This window comes from Cherax quadricarinatus, chromosome 44, assembly GCF_038502225.1.
Source record: "Cherax quadricarinatus isolate ZL_2023a chromosome 44, ASM3850222v1, whole genome shotgun sequence".
NCBI classification, from domain to species: Eukaryota; Metazoa; Arthropoda; class Malacostraca; order Decapoda; family Parastacidae; genus Cherax; species Cherax quadricarinatus.
This window is the reverse complement of record NC_091335.1, coordinates 8,249,262-8,269,261: the sequence shown is the minus strand read 5'-3', so window position 1 is coordinate 8,269,261 and position 20,000 is coordinate 8,249,262. Positions and strand designations below refer to the sequence as shown.

At 42.1% G+C, this 20,000-nt stretch overlaps 1 protein-coding gene across 1 annotated transcript in view; it reads left to right on the top strand.

Annotated features, from left to right (window-relative positions):
• Window positions 1–9,186: 9,186 nt before the first annotated feature.
• LOC128697548 (uncharacterized) overlaps window positions 9,187–20,000 on the top strand; it is a gene marked incomplete at its 3' end in the record, with an annotated part of 42,327 nt that continues 31,513 nt past the window's right edge. The window contains 1 exon segment of the mRNA XM_053789315.2: window positions 9,187–11,821. Coding sequence (XP_053645290.1) covers window positions 9,566–11,821 — 2,256 coding nt within the window.

Sequence of the window (20,000 nt, the reverse complement as noted above, 5' to 3'; positions counted from 1 at the left end):
GGTCGTCTTGTGCTACTTTTTCCACAAGCTCTGCACGTACCGCTCATAAATTTTGAGATTAATATGTTTTAGGCGAGTCTGGACTGAGATAGGTAATGCTAGTGAGAGCAGTAGCACTTATGGGACGGGGGTTTGTAGTAGGGATGGTTACTAGATAGGTCACGGTGGTCAGTCCCTCAGACTGACCACATCCTGATCACCTCTGTGGTCTTCAGTATTATATTCGCCTGTACTAGACTGAGGAAGCCTGCTGTACAAGCGAAACGTTGCGGCAGTAAAGCTAGCCACTGTTTTTCACACGTCTTATGAACTTGACCGTATTGTATACCATTAATATAAATTTTGAACTGTAGCAGAAGTTTATTCAGCGAATAAACTGTTCAACACCTTTATTTCCTTGGTATGAGGGGGGAAAACTTCCTGTTGTCTGGCACCGCTATTTGGCTAGCTGGAAGCTATTCGTCCTTTCACGCGTCACATGGTACCTTGCAGTGGTCAGCGGTATACATTGTCCAACTTGATCATTATCTTAGATGTGTGTCTGTCTCAGTCAAATATAAGACCGAGAAAGAAAATGAAGGAGAGCACCGTGTCCTGGGGACTGAACATCTCAGTGTGGAGGTCTTTAGGTCCGGTTTAATGGAAAGTTGAAGATCCATCGGCCAGTTTTTATTTATTTATTTATTTATTTATTTATACCTTTGTACCCATTTTGAGTTTAAATGCATATTACGTTATATAATTGGACATTGATTATTTAGAGAAGTATAGGTAAGCTGGTGGTAATGAACCACAACGTCACTGTTAAGACTGGTGGATGGGGGATAGAGGTAGGGATGTCTCGGTATCATTATCCGTCTCTCCACTAATTAAACCCTCGGCGACTCTGCCAGCTACTGTTACCAGTAATTACCGGACCCCTCAAAGCTACCAGCGTTCTCTCTCATAGACTTGTCATCCTATCCTACCACTACCGCCTCTCTCCACTCAGTCTATTTAAATTTAATGCTGTGAATTTCAATCCACGTTTACGATTTAGCGAATGATAGACGGAAGATATTGTCACCCAAAATTGAAAACTGAATCTAAGTGACTTTTATGCAGTAATTTTCTGATTACCTTAGAGTATCTAAAATAGAGCATCATGAAACTGTTGACTGTAAACCAACGAGATGAAACTGCGACCGTAGTTCCTGGTGTAGGTGTATCAGCGTTACCTTCGGGGTAGGTGCTCGTGGGGCCCCGTATAACTGTCAATTAAACTTATTCCTGAACATCAAAATGGTATACAATACCGACAGGTTGGTAGGTAAGAGACACAGGCAACAGTTAGGCAACTTTATTCCGAAACGTTTCGCCTACACAGTAGGCTTCTTCAGTCGAATACAGAAAGTAGGCAGGAACAGTAGAGAAGACGATGTAATCAGTCCATCACCCTTGAAGTTGTAGAATTTGAGGTTGTCAGTCCCTCAGCCTGGAGAAGTTCAGTTCCATAGTCAGGAACTATATGAAGATCAAGCGACAGTGCGGAGACTTGAATACTGTCGGAAGGAGAGATGCAGAGTAGTAGTAGTAGTGAGAATGTAGCCACTGAGAGGTCAGGTCCCTCTCAGATCCACCAATTCTCACATGAAAAGGTTGTCCAAGGTGTTTACTGTATCAAGAAGCCATGTGTTGCAGTGTCTGACAAGATGAACATCAAAATGGTATACAATACCGACAGGTTGGTAGGTAAGACACACAGGCAACAGTTAGGCAACTTTATTCCGAAACGTTTCGCCTACACAGTAGGCTTCTTCAGTCGAATACAGAAAGTAGGCAGGAACAGTAGAGAAGACGATGTAATCAGTCCATCACCCTTGAAGTTGTAGAATTTGAGGTTGTCAGTCCCTCAGCCTGGAGAAGTTCAGTGCCATAGTCAGGAACTCTGAAGATCAAGCGACAGTGCGGAGACTTAAATACTGTCGGAAGGAGAGTTGATAAATTAGACACATGTGCAACTCTTGGGTATCTTTATTGAGGAAACGTTTCGCCACACAGTGGCTTCATCAGTCCATACGTAGGAGAAACTTGAAGAACAGGAGATGATTGATGGACTGAACACATCGACTCAAGGTTGAGGGACTGATTACCTCATTCTCCTCCTGTTCTTCAAGTTTCTCCTACGTATGGACTGATGAAGCCACTGTGTGGCGAAACGTTTCCTCAATAAAGATACCCAAGAGTTGCACATGTGTCTAATTTATCAACATGTCGGTTCTCTGAACCATTCATCTACAAATCTGTCAGACACTGCAACTTCTTGGGATCTTAATACTTAGGAATTCTTCGCTTGCCTAATTCTTGGGCACGACCTACTTCCACATTGAACAAATGTGACACCACCTATGACTGCTGCACCTCTCCTGCCATACGGTTTATAAGCTGCTTCTCCGCTCATATGCCGTATTCTATTCAAGATTGATGGACTGAACACATCGACTCAAGGTTGAGGGACTGATTACCTCTTTCTCCTCCTGTTCTTCAAGTTTCTCCTACGTATGGACTGATGAAGCCACTGTGTGGCGAAACGTTTCCTCAATAAAGATACCCAAGAGTTGCACATGTGTCTAATTTATCACGCAATGTATTAAATATTATTAATTTTGAAATCCGTAATAAAATGATTGATGTAGTGAGATACTAGTGAAGCTAGAAAACACTTAAGGTTACGTATCTAGTAACTGAGGTCATCGTAGTCTCCGGGTCGTCAGGAGGTCATCACGGTCAAAGGAGGTCGTACCATTATTAGTTATAGTTCTACTGACTCCTCCAGCCTCCTCACCACCCACACTGTCGGCTGCTGGTTAGTACATTAATGGAACTACAACATCATGCACTGAAAGGTGTTTGGAGGTAGGATACATTGTGGTTCAGTGGATGTCGAGCATCCGGTGCCTTAACGGTTAACGGTTGTATTGCTTCTAAGCAGGTCATCATGACTGAAGCCTACGTCAAGAGACGTTTTTCCTGACAAAGAAAATTCTACCACCACCACAATCATCCCACATCGTCCTATGATCGTCGACACGGATTCGTTATGTGAATAGAAATTATGGTGTAATTGATTTTAAAATAAGAGAAAGATGAGGCAGACCTCTTAATTAAACTTACCGCCTCAAGAGTGTTCTTAATGGTGGTAACACAGCCTACCTCCAAAAATAATTTACTTATTAATCAACAGTGTTGAGAACACGTTATTTATAACGTCCTGGTGAAATGCGCTGAGGGGTAAGTGTTGGCTGACTGATGGATGTAACACTGTACAAGTATGTGTTTGTGTTTGCAACATCTGCCAAGGCGAACTCTTAACTTAGTGCCAGTCTATCTTAACACCCTCTTGAGAGAATACAAGGTCCTATTTACTGTAGTCTACTTAAAGCATAAGTACAGAGCTTACATTGGACCAACGCATACATTTGAGAATCTCGCCCATTCTTTTTACATTAGAAGTTCATATCCTGCTCCCTCTTAATATCTGATGTCAGCTTAATGGTTCTCAGGGTCATCCCCCCCCCCCCCCGACTCCAAAGATTGGCTGTACGGTACGGAATCCGGTACGGTAAGGTTTTTCTCATTAATAAGTACAGCACGGTATTTTTGACAGGAACGAGAAAAACGAAAAAAAAAAGTAGTACCGTACCATGCTGGCAGCCTTGCCACCTGGTTGACGGCCTAGTCAGTTGGAGCTTGCAGCTCGCAGTCCGAGATTAGTGTTGGGTTTATGTGTAAACCTATCTGTTATAACTTATCAAACCTCCCGCCATAGGACTGTCATGGCCCCAAAATCATATCTTGGTAGTAACATCTGCCGGCTGTTCATAACCACGTAGACCTTGAAAGGGTAGGTCATAAGAGCCATGCCTCACCTCGCCTCACTACAGATGTTTTCTGTCCTCAACCCTCGGTCAACGTGTACTCACAGTAGTAGCACTGGTACCGTGCTATCACTCAACGTGTACTCACAGTAGTAGCACTGGTACCGTGCTATCACTCAACGTGTACTCACAGTAGTAGCACTGGTACCGTGCTATCACTCAACATGTACTCACAGTAGTAGCACTGGTACCGTGCTATCACTCAACGTGTACTCACAGTAGTAGCACTGGTACCGTTTTATCACTCCGCATGTACATGTGCTGAATATGCCATTATATGTAATTGTGATAATGTATAATTCTATAGTTTGCCAGGTGTCCCTTAATGTTACCGCAAAGGGGTACTTGTTAAAATCGTATGGGTAGGGTGCAAGTTAGACAAGAACTGATGATCATTAGTATTCTGTATTTTACAAAAGCTAGACGTGATGCTTTTTTAGACAATCAGGTCTGAATTAGTTCCGTGAAATTTAGTTTGCAGAAATTTTAGTGAGAAAATTTATAAAAGAAACGTCATCTGAAGATTGAGAGGCAGCAGCACTGTGTGATTGTTATTATGGTGACTTCACAGCACCGTGACACTTAGTGAGATATCTACACCTGTAGTCAATTTTGGACGGGATGCTTTGGTATTAACCAGAAGAGTTAGTTACGCTAACTGTGCTGATATATATCGCTTACATGTCTTGCTAAAGAGTGGCAACCGTTATACTACGAATGTCATGACAGTGAGTTTGAAAATTAACTTCTCATATTGTTACTTGGTACCTGGCTGAGGAGGTAAGTGAGCGTTCTTCCTGCACTGGAGATAACTAAGGTGGACGGGCTCCTTGAAGTAATGACTACTGATAACTGGAGTGTTTTCCTTACTTAATGAAGGAAAGTGAGCAAGCTCTTCCTTCCTAAATTCGATGATAGCAGTGGTTGAGCATTCTCCAGACACTGCTGCTTCCACGTGTCAAGGATGTGATTACTGTGGTTCATGCGGAGACACTGGAAACTGCTGAATTTGCTGTGTGTGCATCATTAATTAAACAAGAGGTAGCGGAGACTCGATCCCCCGCAAGCTGATAATAAAATAATCAACCAGTGACTTTTGATACACCCGTGACAGATGTCGAGGGCTTTCCTACCCTACTAGGCCTCTCTTGTAGAGGCCCTGTCGAGGCCCCTGAAGGGAGGTTCCTTGGCACTGTTGAGGGGTTGTTGATCCAAGGAATTGGACCTGACCCCGCGTCATTGGATCGAAAACGAATGCTTCCCTTTCCTCAAGTGCTGTATGACTTACGGGTTTAGAGCTCTCACATGAAAGTAGTAATTCGTTGATGAGCGCATGTTTAATCACGGTGTTGCTGGTATCGGCCATCTTGCCCCCACAGTCGTCATAGCGTGGTTGATCTGACACTTTGCAAGTGTAGTGATCCAATTTTATCTTTAACTCAACGTTTGTTACGGTTGAATAGGCCGCAGATGTTGGCAGTGGCTATGGCGTCTCCTTGCATTTAACAATTTATATTACATTTCCTCCCAAATCTCTCACCCGCACGTATAACAGCATCCACATGGAAGGAAACTTGTGATGCCAGTCTTAAGAGGCTAAGACTCTGGGGCAAATAAGAGTGCATGCACTCACGCACGCGCTTACACGGGTGTATCAGGTGAAGAGAAGCATTACTCATCCCAGTGGAAAAGAGAATAAAAAAAAAAGTGTGAAGATTGGCAAAGTCAGTAAAGCGAAAGTGTCAGGGGTGATAAAGAGGTTGATTGGTCCAGGCAGCAGAGGCTAGTTTTTACGACGAGCATTAGTACCGAGCTTTAAAGGTGCAAGGCATCTACCTCTGGGTCAGTTTGGTTGAGAAAAACCTAAAACAAAAATATTTCTTTATATTTTCTGATAAACTTCTACAAACAACTCACACTTGTATATTCTTTTATTGTTCTACATTTTTAATCATGTTATCGGTAATTTAAGTGATGACTTCTTACGTATTCACCTGAGTGTATGGGGAAATGTGGGCAATAATAGGATCCTGCTAGAAAGAAATACTCGAGGGAGAAAGACAAATGTATAAAATTTATCCTTCAGTGATTACGTTTCGCCCATGCAATGGACTTTGTCACAAACAGATGAACTTGGATGAACATACATATATTGCAGTCTAATACTGTTTCTTTTATTGCACATTTTTATTTTATTTTTGTCTTTACCCTTTTCTGTTTCCATATTCTTCTTTTAATGTATTTTATATCATATCCGTAAATTCAACTAGCCTTCCTACTATCATGCAAACGCAATTACATTTTTTGCAACACAGTTTTCCATATTAGTCTAAACATGTTGCAGTATAAAAAATCAAAACCTTTTTTTCGTTGTTCATGAAACTTGTAGCCAGGGTATATACTCCAGGTACCATACTAGTATCAGTCCTCGTATTCAGTAAACATTTTACAAGTTGAATCAGTTATTAATAAAGTTAATGTTAGCGGGTCCTTCGTACCCTTAAGGAAAGAACAAGTATTCCTAGCTGGGTTGAGACCTGGATACAAATACATGCGGGCGGGAACACAATGGCAACAACGACCCTACTCGTACACAATGTGTACTGTGTGTGTGTGCAATCTTATTTATATGTACTACCTCACTGTATATTAAAATGTGACGCAACTTCTACTTACAGACCTCTAACTGTAAAGAAACACCTTCCTAACAAAGTTCTCATTTCTCAAGTTAAATATTTGAAGTGAATCCAACTTCGTTTGAAATACGCATTGTAATTGATAGCCATTTGATTGTACTTCACAATATTATTGAAATTACTTTTGCAATGTTGACAGTTTTCACTTCACAGCTGCAAATCCCTTTAGATATTATCCCCAATTATAAATTTTACATTAAATTCGTACTAATTGCCTTGTCGATAACGTCGCCTATATGGTATAGGTAAACTGTTATGAATGTGTGAATTTAACACCACGGGCTTTTCTCTTCCTGTTTGGGCGCTGTTTATTACACGTACCATTAATGGCTCATAAATCTCCAAAAAATAAAAAAAATGAGGTACTGTATAAACTATAAGAATCTAGTTATTTTAAATAATAATCACAGACTAATGTATGGAAATATTTTAATATATAACGGTGTGACTTTGTAAATGGTCAAAGTCGGACCGAAACGTCGTCGTAAGCTTCTCTCTTTTATGTGCGGGTTATTTGTGTATTGTGTATTTTAATATACTACTGCAGCTTCTGCTGCAACAATATATATGGTTCTATGGCGTTCAGTGTCTTAGAAATTACAGTGTTAGTAGAAATAATAGTGAATCAGTACGTATTTTTTAAATTAAAATGCATTGTGGACCTCATAAACTCAAAAATTAGAGAATGTGTGTCCGACAAAAATAACATGAATGACATTAAAGGATAGTAAATATCACACATTCATGTAAGGTAACTAGTCATGGTTAAACTTGAGAGGATCGGGTCGGTGTAGCTTTCTTTAATCCTCCAGCTTAATGTTAGCGGCCTCAGGGTGGGACACACATTGGCGAGCCTGGCATGGGACGTGTCATAGTGTGCTGTGGTAAGGTCATGCTGGACACGTGGTACATGAGAAGGAACAAATATCTCTAATCAGTTCAAAGTCAATATATAAGTCGCAGAATTATTGATTCTTATTTATTACTGATTATACACTCAGTTTGATTTTTATATTGTTAAAGGCTTAGGAATATGATAATGTTCATAATAGTACACAACAAGAGATATTGCATGGGAGAGGCTGGGTGGAGGGGGGGGGTGTTTTTGTGTTGGTGGGGAGGGAGGGGAGGAATGCGGCGAGTTACCAATTCTCTTAATATTAAAACTATTAGTAGTTATTCATTCATTAATTTAACATAGCAAAATTCACGAACACATTGTACGTGTACTTATGCGAAAAACAGTGTTGTATATGTAGAGATCAAAACATTGTATTTAGGTTTCTCATCCTTTGTTTCACAGGATGAAAGATCAACACTAATCCCGTTAGATATAATCTCGGCTGCCCGTAAGACGCTCTTGGAGAGTACAGAGAATTGCAGTTTTCTCTCAGAGATGGTTTACTCAACCGAAATATTTGTTTGTTAGTGTTAAGCTGGTAAATAGGCTTACCGACCCCCTACTGTGGTAGCCTTGCTCTAAGCCATTCCCTAGTTGTTGTTTGGCCATAAGATCGAGGGCAAGAATGGGGAGGGGAAGGATTGGGATAGGATAGACCAGTGAAGGAAGATTGTGAGTACACAGGAAGAGAGGGGTAAGAAAGGTTAAGTGGCCTGACCACTTTGGGTGAGTTTTTTAAGGGTGGTTTTTGCCACATAGTGACGACTTTTATCTTGTTCTTTAGTATGTTGCTTTGAGATACTGGAATTGCTCTCGTGCTAAGAAACACAAATGGACAATTTGAGGCACGCCTATGTTTATCTTATCTTTGGTAAAGATAATTCAGACATTCACTTTTTTTTTTTTTTTGCTGCTGAAAATTTAAATAATGTTATCTACCATCTACTTCGATATTTTGATATGAGTATATAATTTTAATTCGACACTCTGGTATCTGTATATAATTAGAATTCGATACTTTGGTATCAGTCCCTAAAATAAATGACGGGCTTAAGATAAATAAGATCAGTGTTTTTAATGCTTGGAGTGGTGGTGGTGTTGCATCACGAGTGTCAGCAAGAGCATGAAAGCAGTCAGTATAGGAGGAACTCCTACAAACAACACCGAGGAATTGAGGTGCATCTCTCTCTCTCTCTCTCTCTCTCTCTCTCTCTCTCTCTCTCTCTCTCTCTCTCTCTCTCTCTCTCTCTCTCTCTCTCTCTCTCTCTCTCTCTCTCTCTCCCCCTCCCTCCCTCCCTCCAATATCAGCTAGGAAATTTTGTAATTAGTGTACAGTAATTTCACTATTACTGCCAAGCACAGAGATATAGGGTTCTAGTTTAATAAAACTAGTGTTCTATAAATTTATCGTTGTCATTTAAAGAAGTTACAAGTGACAGGTTTACTTGTTTATTGGAAATTAATTTATTGATGTCGACTTGGGCATCATGTCGGCCCCTGGATACGGTAGCTTCTAAGATTAATATTAAATTTGTATAATGTTTTGTGACCTTGGTGTAAAAGTATTCGTGCAGTGTTTATATTTCAATTACGGTACTCAAGTGTTGGGAGTAGAGAGGGCGGAGCTTGACAATAAGGATGAGTAGGGTGGGAGGGCAGTCGTTCCACAGCCGTGCTAGTGTGTGGATGTACGCGTAGCGGTCGCTCCTGCTGGGGCTCTTGTTGTGTTATGGTGCTTCGTAGTCCTGTTGGTTACACTTCTGGCGTTTCCTAGATCCCTTGGAATTTTTGGTCTCGAACAGAATGTGTGAACTATAAGATACCAGTGAAATTGTTTAGGTAAATTTTGTGGTACATGAGATGATTATCTCTGAAGAAAGTTAATATGTGTTGATTATGAATTTAAAGGGTTTTCTGTGATTATTCAGCACGATAGCTGACGAATTGTGCAAACAATCTTTATTAATATCAACAATGACGTTGAATATTTCTGATAATTGAAATTTTTTTTAACATGTAAATAAGTGGGGAGGAAAATCTTAAGTTATAGTATGGTGTACCTAAGCGAGAGTGGGCAGGGAGGGTGGGGCGAGGTAGTGCTTCCTTCTCCGAGTTCTGAACCCCCTCCCCCATACTCTCCCCCGCGGGTCTCTCACCACCATCACTTCTTCCCTCAGGGGTTTCCCCACCACCACATCTACCACGCTATCACCGAATATTATGATCTCACATCTTCACAGCCCAGTAGTCTCACTAGTCATGACACGGCGTCTATCAAGGACCCACCACCACCTTACCCGCCCACGACCACTCTTAAGACCGCTCACGCTGCCCTTAATCACGGACCTTCTAGTGCCTTCTCCCCACCCACTAAAACCATCAAGTATTCCTACCCTCCGCCCTACACGCCTGCGGACAGCAATAGCAGTGGGCGTGTGAAGATTCCTCAGCCTCAGGTGCAGCAACAGCAAGACCCCGTCGCCCCCGGCAATAGAGGTCTTGCCAGTGACCCTCGCCACAGGTCACGACGGCTACATCCCCCCAGACACCAGCAGAATATCTCATCTTTGGATGAACGATACCGCATCAACGAAGACGACAGTAGGTCGTCAGGTGGATCTAGAAGAGTTCCAGCAGCGACCACAGATCGTCATGGTGTGTATCCTGCATCCAGCAGGAGTGTCATGGGAAGTGGACATCCGCGGGGGCCGCTCCTTAGAACTGGGAAAAGCCTGGAACTACCCCATGAACGATTGACCCAGCACCATCCACCGCCTACCGCCCACACCCACCCTCGCCACCTCCACCATAGTCACCATCGCACCAAAGACACTAGTGGGCATCATCGCACCAAAGAGCCTTTTGGCACCAATACTCAATCTAAGTCAAACCAATTAGCTTATGTGGGCATCCTGCCCTGTAAACCGTCACGGGTGCGTGATAAAGTAGTACCTCCTGTAGACCTTAGGGGTAGCAATCGTTGCGAGGAGCAGTGGATGACACGGGCGTCACGTCTGGAAGCTGCTGCTGCCCGAACGATGATGGCTGCTCGTGCAGTGCCCGTCACCGCGGTCAATAACCATGCCCACTCCCTCGAGTATGAGAATAACATGATGCGTGGACGACTACGGTCGTGTCGCTCTCTGGATGAATTGTCTGATCTACTGGATGAGGAGGCCAGTATTCCTCGCCACCACCCAGTAGTCACTCGCAGCCTCGATGACCTCACCGAGCCCCTCTACGAAAACTTCGACATCATTAATGCCCACGCCCGGAGAACTCACGAGAGAACTAAACACAACACGAGTGTACCGGACTTGCTGGAGCCACCACCGCGACCCCCCCGTCAGCGTAACAGTTCCCTCTCGTCACTTCTTGAGGTGAGTAACAGCAGTGCCGCCTCGTTGTCCCGACGAGCCCTCAACACGAGCGTGCCCGACGTGTTGGAGGGCGGAGGACTCTCCTGGGGCTCACCCACCTCCACTCTGCGTTCCACTGCTTCCACTTCCGCCGCAACCTTTGATCGTGATGCTATGAGCGACATCAGTGTCCAGCTGCAGAAGATTCGGGAGGTAGCGAGGGTACTTGGGGTAAAGTATCGCAGGGGAGAACTTTCCTCGTCTTCCGCCAGTAGTAGTGGTGCTGGTTCCACCCACACCAGCCCTCGCATGCCCCCCCACGCCCTAACTCCTCCCCCTCACGTCCCAGGAGTGCCTGCACGTGCACCTGTCATCCATGACGTGCTGAAGGAGGGTAAAAAGCTGTCACCACCACAGCAAGTGCACCCGCGCACCACCACTCTTACACGCGACACTGATGCCACCAGCCAAGAAAGTGGTTATGGTTCTGTAGACTCGAGATCACACAGGCTGCAACAGTTTTACTTCCATCACCCTCAGTCCCACGTGGGAAAGCAGCAGCAGCATCTCAGGGAGCACCCACATTTAAGTAAAGCTCAACAACAGCTCTCTAACAGTTCCCAGCTAGCTTCAACTCAATATCAGTTAGAAAAAAATGAATCCTCTCCGGGCTCCTCTCAACTTCAAAGAAACTGCCCGAGACTCGCTCAAGTTACTAGCCAAAGTCAACGGCAACAGAGTTTTCAGTCCAGAGATTCCCTCCAGAATCCACAGCAAAGTAGCACTTTCCCTACCCAGTATAGTCAACACCAACTCGACAACCTCCAACAGCATGCTCAACACCACCAGCAGAAACTTCACCAGAAACATCAGCAACGCAATCATCACCTACAATGGCATCAGGCAGCGAAACAGAAGCAGCCTATTCAACAGTTGGAACTACATCAGGTAGGTGTGGGGTTGTGTACTCACTGATTTGTTGGGAGGAAGAAGGGTCGATGCTCAGCTCCTAGCTCCGCCTGTACTACTGTGATCGATTGTGTTTATGGGAGGTCAAGGTTCATCTCCTGGCCCTGCCTCTTGTAAACTGTGATCGATATCTCTAATTTCGGGCCTTATCATATCTGCTCTGTGCCATCAGCTTCCACCTGTGTCCCATTGATTTGGCACTCTTAATTAAAAGTTTTCTCCCGTCTGCCCTATCAGTTACTTAGGATTTTGTATGTAGTAATCATGAACACTCTTGTCTTACTCTGTCAAGGCGACCAGGTTTATTTCGGTCAACCTTTAAATATAGTGCATTACCTTCATTTCTGGAAGTAGTCTGGCTGCAGACATTTGAACCTTTTCCAGCTAGTGCAAGTACTTGAGCAGGCGTGGACTCCGTGTCAGGCCGCGTACTCAGTGATTGGCATAATGTGTCTTATGTATAAAGTTCTGAAAGATTCTTTGTTGAAGTTCCTGAATGCTGTTGAGAATTTTGCCAATCTTGCACATGTCGCAAACGTTATACGATTTACATGTAATTCTGGCGATATATTTAGTGTTATATTTACCTCCCTGTACTTTTCACTCTCTGATCTTTGTAGTTTCTTTCAGTCCATGCTGCACCGTGTGTGTCCGGTCTGCCCTCATTTTCTCCAAATCATGTGGCCTTTCATTTGTTTGGATTAACTCGGAAAGCCACTTGTTTGACCACAGGAGCAGTCTGTTAAGGTCTCCAGAAATTTGTCATTGTTCTCCTCTGTTCGTATTCTTATTAGTTTTACATCGTCAACAAACTCAAGGTAATCTTCAAAAAGAGGGTGTGATAAGTTCAGATTAGTTCCTGATCAGCCGGGCTGTTGTGTATGTTAGGCTACGTACTGCTGGTATCAACAGCTTGGTCTGGGACCCCGAAATCAACTCCAGATAGTTGTTAGTCTCACTATTATTGTAAGTAATATAGTCACCAGCTGTTGATTAACTGATTAATACAAATGTGACATCATTAATGATCATAATTACAAGGGAGACGCTATAATTAATTGCCTTCCAGGTGATTGATTGATTGTGATTAGGATACTAGATTACGTTAGGATTTATAGTAATCATAGTCCTGCCGAATGTGGGATTACCTGGTTACCTGGAGGTTACCTGGAGGTTATTCGAACGATTTGTAATTAGGGATAAAGGTATCCTGATCACTTGTAAAAATAAATACAAGCCTTCAGCACATTTGAGGATTGTAGTTGAAATGCGAGTTAATAACGTCCATAAGACACTAATATAAAGTGAATTATTAATCAGCACAAGTTGTTATAGTTAGCACATAATTAAATGTGTCAGCTGTCTGTCCGTCATACTGTACAATATTTGATGATCAAACATCTGCCGCCTTAGTTGTGTATTGATCACTCACCATGACACTCCAATAATTAATAAACATTAAGATAAGTTGTCTGCAATACTTCATGTCATTTCATCTGTATGTTACTGCCCAGAGCAGTGAGTTACCGTATTGCCTTAATAACTATATTAATAATGCATGAATTAAGAGAGACGTCTTAACTGTCACTGGGAATCATGATTTACTACGTCCCCCACCTTCCTCCCTATGATATTCAGGGGATTAAAAAACTAAAAAACTATTTTATATTGTGTGTCGTGCCGAATATGTAAAACTTGCGATTTTCACTTAAATAGCAACACACTTCTTGCCGAATAAGGTAAGCTAAAATTTGTGTATGCAGTAATTTCGCGTAAATCATTCTGAACCTAACCAAAAAAAAAAAATAGTTTATTACTAAATTATTGTAAACTTGTCTAAAATATATTTAGTTGGATTAGGCTAAATTAAATTGCGCTTGTTATAATAAGGTTAGGTAAGATCTCTGAGGTTTTTGGGTACAAAATTATTAATTTTAACATTAACATAAATGAAAAAAATACGTCTTTAAACGTAGAGAAAATTTTAGAGAGGACTTCATTTAAATGAGTTCTTGCTAATTGACCAGTTTTACCCATTCGGCACGACATTGTGTGTGTGTGTATATATATATATATATATATATATATATATATATATATATATATATATATATATATATATATATATATATATATATATATATATATATATATATTAATTATAATTGAAAAATGACGAACAAGCGATACAAGATGCAAAACAACCTCTGGGGGACTTGAATGATAGCTCTAGGCCTTTCGTGTTGCAATCAACACATCAGGAGCTTGAATGTTGCAGAAAGAGGTGCAAGCAAATAAGTTCAGAGGAAACTTACACAGCGTATTTGCTTGGACCTCTTTTTGCAACACTGCAAGCTCCTGATGTGTTGCAACAAGATGCAAAACACCCCGTGATTGTTTTGCATCTTGTATCGTTGTTCGCGATTTGTGCATAATATATGTCGTGCCGAATAGGTAAAACTAGTCAATTAGTAAACTCACTTAAAATCGGCTTTTCTAAAATTTTCTCTTGTACGTTTAAAGATATATTTTTTTCATTTGTTAATGTAAAAAATTAGTTTTGTACCAAAAGAACTTTGGAAAGCTTATCTAATCTTATTATAAGCGCAATATAATCTATCCTAATTCAACTAAATATATTTTAGACGAGTTCACAATAATTTAATAATACACAAACACAATGAAATATTTTTTTTCGTTAGGTTCAGAATGATTTTTGCCAACTTATTGCATACACAAATTTTCGCTTGACTTATTCGGCAAGAAGTGCGTTGCTATTTAAGCCAAAATCGTAAATGTTGCCTATTACACACACACACACACACACACACACACACACACACACACACACACACACACACACACACACACACTCACACTCAGCGAAGAGGCGGGGCCAGGAGCTGTGACTCGACCCATGCAACCACAAATAGGTGAGTACACACACTCACACACTTTCTCTTTCTCTCTTTCTCTCTCTCTCTCTTTCTCTCTTTCTCTCTCTCTCTCTCTCTCTCTCTCTCTCTCTTTCTCTTTCTCTTTCTCTCTCTTTCTCTTTCTCTCTCTTTCTCTCTCTTTCTCTCTCTTTCTCTCTCTCTCTCTCTCTTTCTCTCTCTCTCTCTCTCTCTTTCTCTCTCTCTCTCTCTCTCTCTCTCTCTCTCTCTCTCTCTCTCTCTCTCTTTTTTTTTCTTTTTCTCTTTCTCTTTCTCTCTCTTTCTCTCTCTTACTCTTTCTCTCTCTCTTATTCCAAACCAGGCATCAGATTACGCAGTATTTTACCACACAGCCAGACTCCCGCTTCGACTCCTACCCGATGTTAGGCACACATTTTTCGGGAATCTGGCTGTGTGGTAAAGTACTGCTTTACTTCTAGGTTCGAATCATGCTGTGGACTGAGAGATAGTGTGTGTATTATATAAAGCTTTGGTTCATTAGGGCGGGAAAACTTGTGGGTTGGGGAACTATTTTAGGGCCAAGGATGGGGAAACTATTTTGGGGCTGAAGAAGAAACCCGTGTAGGTCATGGCCACTTGGTGTAGGGGGTTGTGTGGGCAGGGAGGGAGGGATGATCCCTAGGATGCCTGGTATCTGCAGACATGTCAGCGTGTTTGCTGACTAGGAAAGGTCATTATTGCAGAAACACTCACAATAATGTAAATATGTTTGCAAAATAATATACTTAGATTTGTCGTTTATCCATAATAACTAGTTTTATGCGTAAATTACATTCGTCTCATCCATGATTACTTTTGAGCGACATGCAATGATGTTGACGTGGAAACGGATATACCTCGGAATTTTTAAGAGCGGTTACTGGGTATTCGTTACCGAGTGTTTGTTGTTGTATGTCATGGCCTGAACTAGTGCACCGGATGGGGTGTGGGAAAGAGAATAATAGCGAGGGAGGAGGCACTGATGATGGTAGTGGGGGGGAAGGGTAGACGGGGGATTTAATGACGCTCATTGCTAGCATCCGCCCTCTTTTCCTCTTAACCTTCTTCTCCCTTCGTAATATAATATTGGATCAATAACAGTAATGAAACATGGTAATGTTAAACAAGTATGACTGCCAGATGTACTTGTGCCTAGGAGCTACGAAGGTGGTACTGTTATGTAGAGTATGAGTGGGGACCGCCAGGTTGGAACTTTTTTTACATAGTTCAGTTTACAGGCAGAACTGTTATTCTTCTGCTCATTTCAAAGCCCAGCCCACAACAGTGAACCAACACCCTGGTGTAACCCGGGTAACCAGGGGCATTGGATATAAGGAGACTTGTCTGGGAATCGAACCCGCGTGCCTCCAATTGTCAGCATAAATCTGAACCATTGAGCTATAGATTTGAAGTATATGTGACTGGGTTGTCGTCCATCTTAGTCACTGCAGTAGTTAGCCTGTGGGCTTTTTTATTATCCTCACCTTGACGCCTTCCTCTGCACGTTCCCACGCCGCCGAGGGCTGGTGGAAAAGGAAGGTTGCCCGAGGTGTAGGGAAGGAGTGAATGGCCCTCACACCACACTAGACTCACCGGTATGACATTAAATGGCTCGTATTCCAACATGTGGGTTGAGTTGTGCTGCAACCCCTCCTCAAATTACAACGTTCGTATTTTTTAATCATTAAAGTGCGTTAATTTATAAAAGCTGTAAGACACAGTAAGTAAATATTAGTTTTGTTGGTTAGGTCGATTTTAAATTACCCTATATTTACGTACAAGTAATCGTCCATAAACAAATTACCTCAACAGGGGATTTCTTTAACAAAACTGGATACACTTAACAGCAGTGTGCTGCTGCTTCAGTCTATATGATAGTTACATAGTGGGAACAAAAGCTGTTTCCCTATCATATTCCATTACGCTGGAAGGAGTTCATAATGTTGAAATCATTTGGGCTGAGCTGGGAGACTTTAGTAGAGCAAAGATGTCAAAAATTCCAATAAGGTTCAGCAGCTACGAGAGTTTCAAAGGTTTCTTTCCAGCCGAGCTGGAGGTACTGTTACCCAAGAGTTACCATCTGTGAGGATGGTCTATCCCATTTACAGGATTATTATTAGTTAAGCGCTGAACCCGAAGGTTTATACAGCGCTGCCCCATTTACGGGAGAAATGGAATGGAGGTTGGCCGTAGGCTAGGCTCCGGGAACAGGGAAAACTCTGGAAACTCTATCAAAGATGACAGGAAGAGACACGTGTCACATAATTCGTCGTGAATAAATATGTTTATGTACCGTGTGAGGACGGGTTGCATTCCAAGATGCAAGTTGAATTGTTGTTGAGCGTGAGTTGTGCCAGCAGTAAGCCAAGTAAGGCAACATGGGTGCATCATAGTGAGTTGGAGAAGGATTGCCCCAGCCACTCGGCTCTCAGTTCTTGACACTAACACCAGCCTACTTCATTTTTTCCTAGAGAAAGTTTAGCCTGGGCTACTGAGTGTAAACGTTGATGACCCACATTGGTGTTTGGTGTGGTTTAAACAGCACTAGTCTCCAGTCTTAGCATGGCATCTAACTTCTTCAGAATATATCCTTTCATGGCCAATACTTGAACCAGTGTTTGTTCCGCTTTTACAAGACGTTATGAAATGTTAAGTGCAGCATCATTTGCAATATTGCCTTGAAAAAAAAAAAAAGAATGCCGACTTTTTCATTTTATGTCCACGGTCACTAGATGGCTGCTATGCTACTCCCTCAGCAACCCGGTGTTTCCAATTACTGAAACAATGACCTCCAGGTAGAATACCCTCCAGGTATGTGTTCCCCACTGCCTGAAGTTATTCTCCCGTTTGTATGACTTGTCGTTTAGCTTTACATAAATACACGTTACTAAATGTACAAGTTATCTCAACCTTGATGAATAAAACACGTGTGCAATATCTGAGTATTTTTACTTCGTCAACTTTTCGCCATCCAGTGGCTTTATCAATACAATATATGGACATACTCTGAAGACTGGGGAAATATGTACAGAAGACAGTAGTAAGCGCGATAATCAGTACCTCAGCCTTATCTAAAATACTTATTTACTTTTGGTTGCTTCTTGGATCATTTAGAAATTGACGTACTGTAACACTTATGGAAACGAACTGGCTGTTTGGATGACTGGTTGATTCACCAGATGTATCCCATCTAGACTTATTTGTTTCCACAGTTGAAGGAATTTAACAGATTGGTACACCCGTATTGTGCTGCTAGTTAATAGGCAGGAACAGCAAGTGTAGTGTATCCAGCAGAAAAAAAAACCTGTTGATTATGTATTGATATTGTTACTTTGCAAAAACCTTTGACAAGTGTGACCATGGTGTAAAAGCAAACGAAATGCGTGATAAAGGAATAGCAGGAAAAGTTGGTAGATGGATCTATAATTTCTTAACAAACAGGACACAAAGAGTAGTAGTAAACAGAGTAAAGTCTGAGGCGGCTACAGTGAAAAGCTCTGTTCCACAAGGCACAGTACTCGCTCCATCCTCATATCTGGCATACACAGAGATGTAAGACACAGCACCGTGTCCTCCTTTGCGCATGACAGTGTAATCCATCGAAGACACTGCAAATCTCCAAGCGGACATCAACCAAATCTTTAAATAGGCCGCAGAAAACAATGTGAAGTTCAATGATGAGAAATTTCAATTTCTCCGATATGGACATCATGAGGAAATTAAAACTATATCGGAGTATAAAGCAAATTCCAACTACACAATAGAACGAAAAACTAATGTAGAAGACCTGGGAGTGATAATGTCAGAGGATCTCACCTTCAAAGACCACAACATTGTATCAGTCGTATCTGCTAGAAAAATGACAGGATGGATAATGAGAACCTTCAAAACTAGGGATGCCAAGCCCATGATGATTCTCTTCAGGTCGCTTGTTCTATCTAGGCTGGAATATTGCTGCACACTAACAGCACCTTTCAAGGCAGGTGAAATTGCTGACCTAGAAAATGTACAGAGAACCTTCACGGCACGCATAACGGAGATAAAACACCTCAATTACTGGGAGCGCTTGAAGTTCCTGAACCTGTACTCCCTGGAAGGCAGGCGGGAGAGATACACGATTATATACACCTGCCTGGAGTCTACCTGGAAGGTATTTCGGGGATCAACTCCCCCGCGGCCCGGTTTACGACCAGGCCTCCCGGTGGATCAGGGCCTGATCAACCAGGCTGTTACTGCTGGCCGCACGTAGTCCAACGTACGAACCACAGCCCGGCTGATCCGGCACCGACTTTAAGTATCTGTCCAGCTCCCTCTTGAAGGCAGCCAGGGGCCTATTGGTAATTCCCCTTATGCATGGTGGGAGGCTGTTGAACAGTCTTGGGCCCCGGACACTTATGGTGTTTTCTCTTAGTGTACCAATGGCGCCCCTACTTTTCATTGGGGGTATTTTGCATCGCCTGCCCAGTCTTTTACTTTCGTAGGGAGTGATTTCTGTGTGCAGATTCGGGACCATTCCTTCTAGGATTTTCCAAGTGTAGATTATGATATATCTCTCTCGCCTGCGTTCCAGCGAGTACAAGTCAAGTGCTTCCAAGCGTTCCCAGTAGTTGAGATGTTTGATAGAACTTATACGTGCAGTAAAGGATCTCTGTACACTCTCTAGATCTGCAATTTCACCTGCTTTGAACGGAGATGTTAATGTACAGCAGTATTCCAGCCTAGAGAGAACAAGTGATTTGAAAAGGATCATCATTGGCTTGGTATCTCTTGTTTTGAACGTTCTCATTAACTAATCTATTGTTTTCTTTGCAGTTGTGATCATGGCACTGTTGTGATCCTTGAAAGTGAGATCCTCAGACATTACCACTCCCGGGTCCCTCACATTATTTTTCCGCTCTACTGAATGATTAGAATTTGTAGTATACTTAACTCTGTTGACCACTGTTGTTTTCGATTGGTTAGAAAGTTGAAGATCCATCTCCCCACTTTACCAGTTATTCCTTCAGCACGTATTTTGTGCGCTATTACGTCATGATCGCACTTGTCAAAGCCTTTTGCAAAGTCTGTGTATATTACATCTGCATTCTGTTTTTCTTCTAGGGCAGGAAGGGAAGTGCGGGAAGAAATCTATGCTCATGGTTATCCCTTTAATAACTTATAATTATGATAGTGGTGACATTACTGGTTAATATTTCAGAAAATAACCTCTAGATTTGTGTACGAAG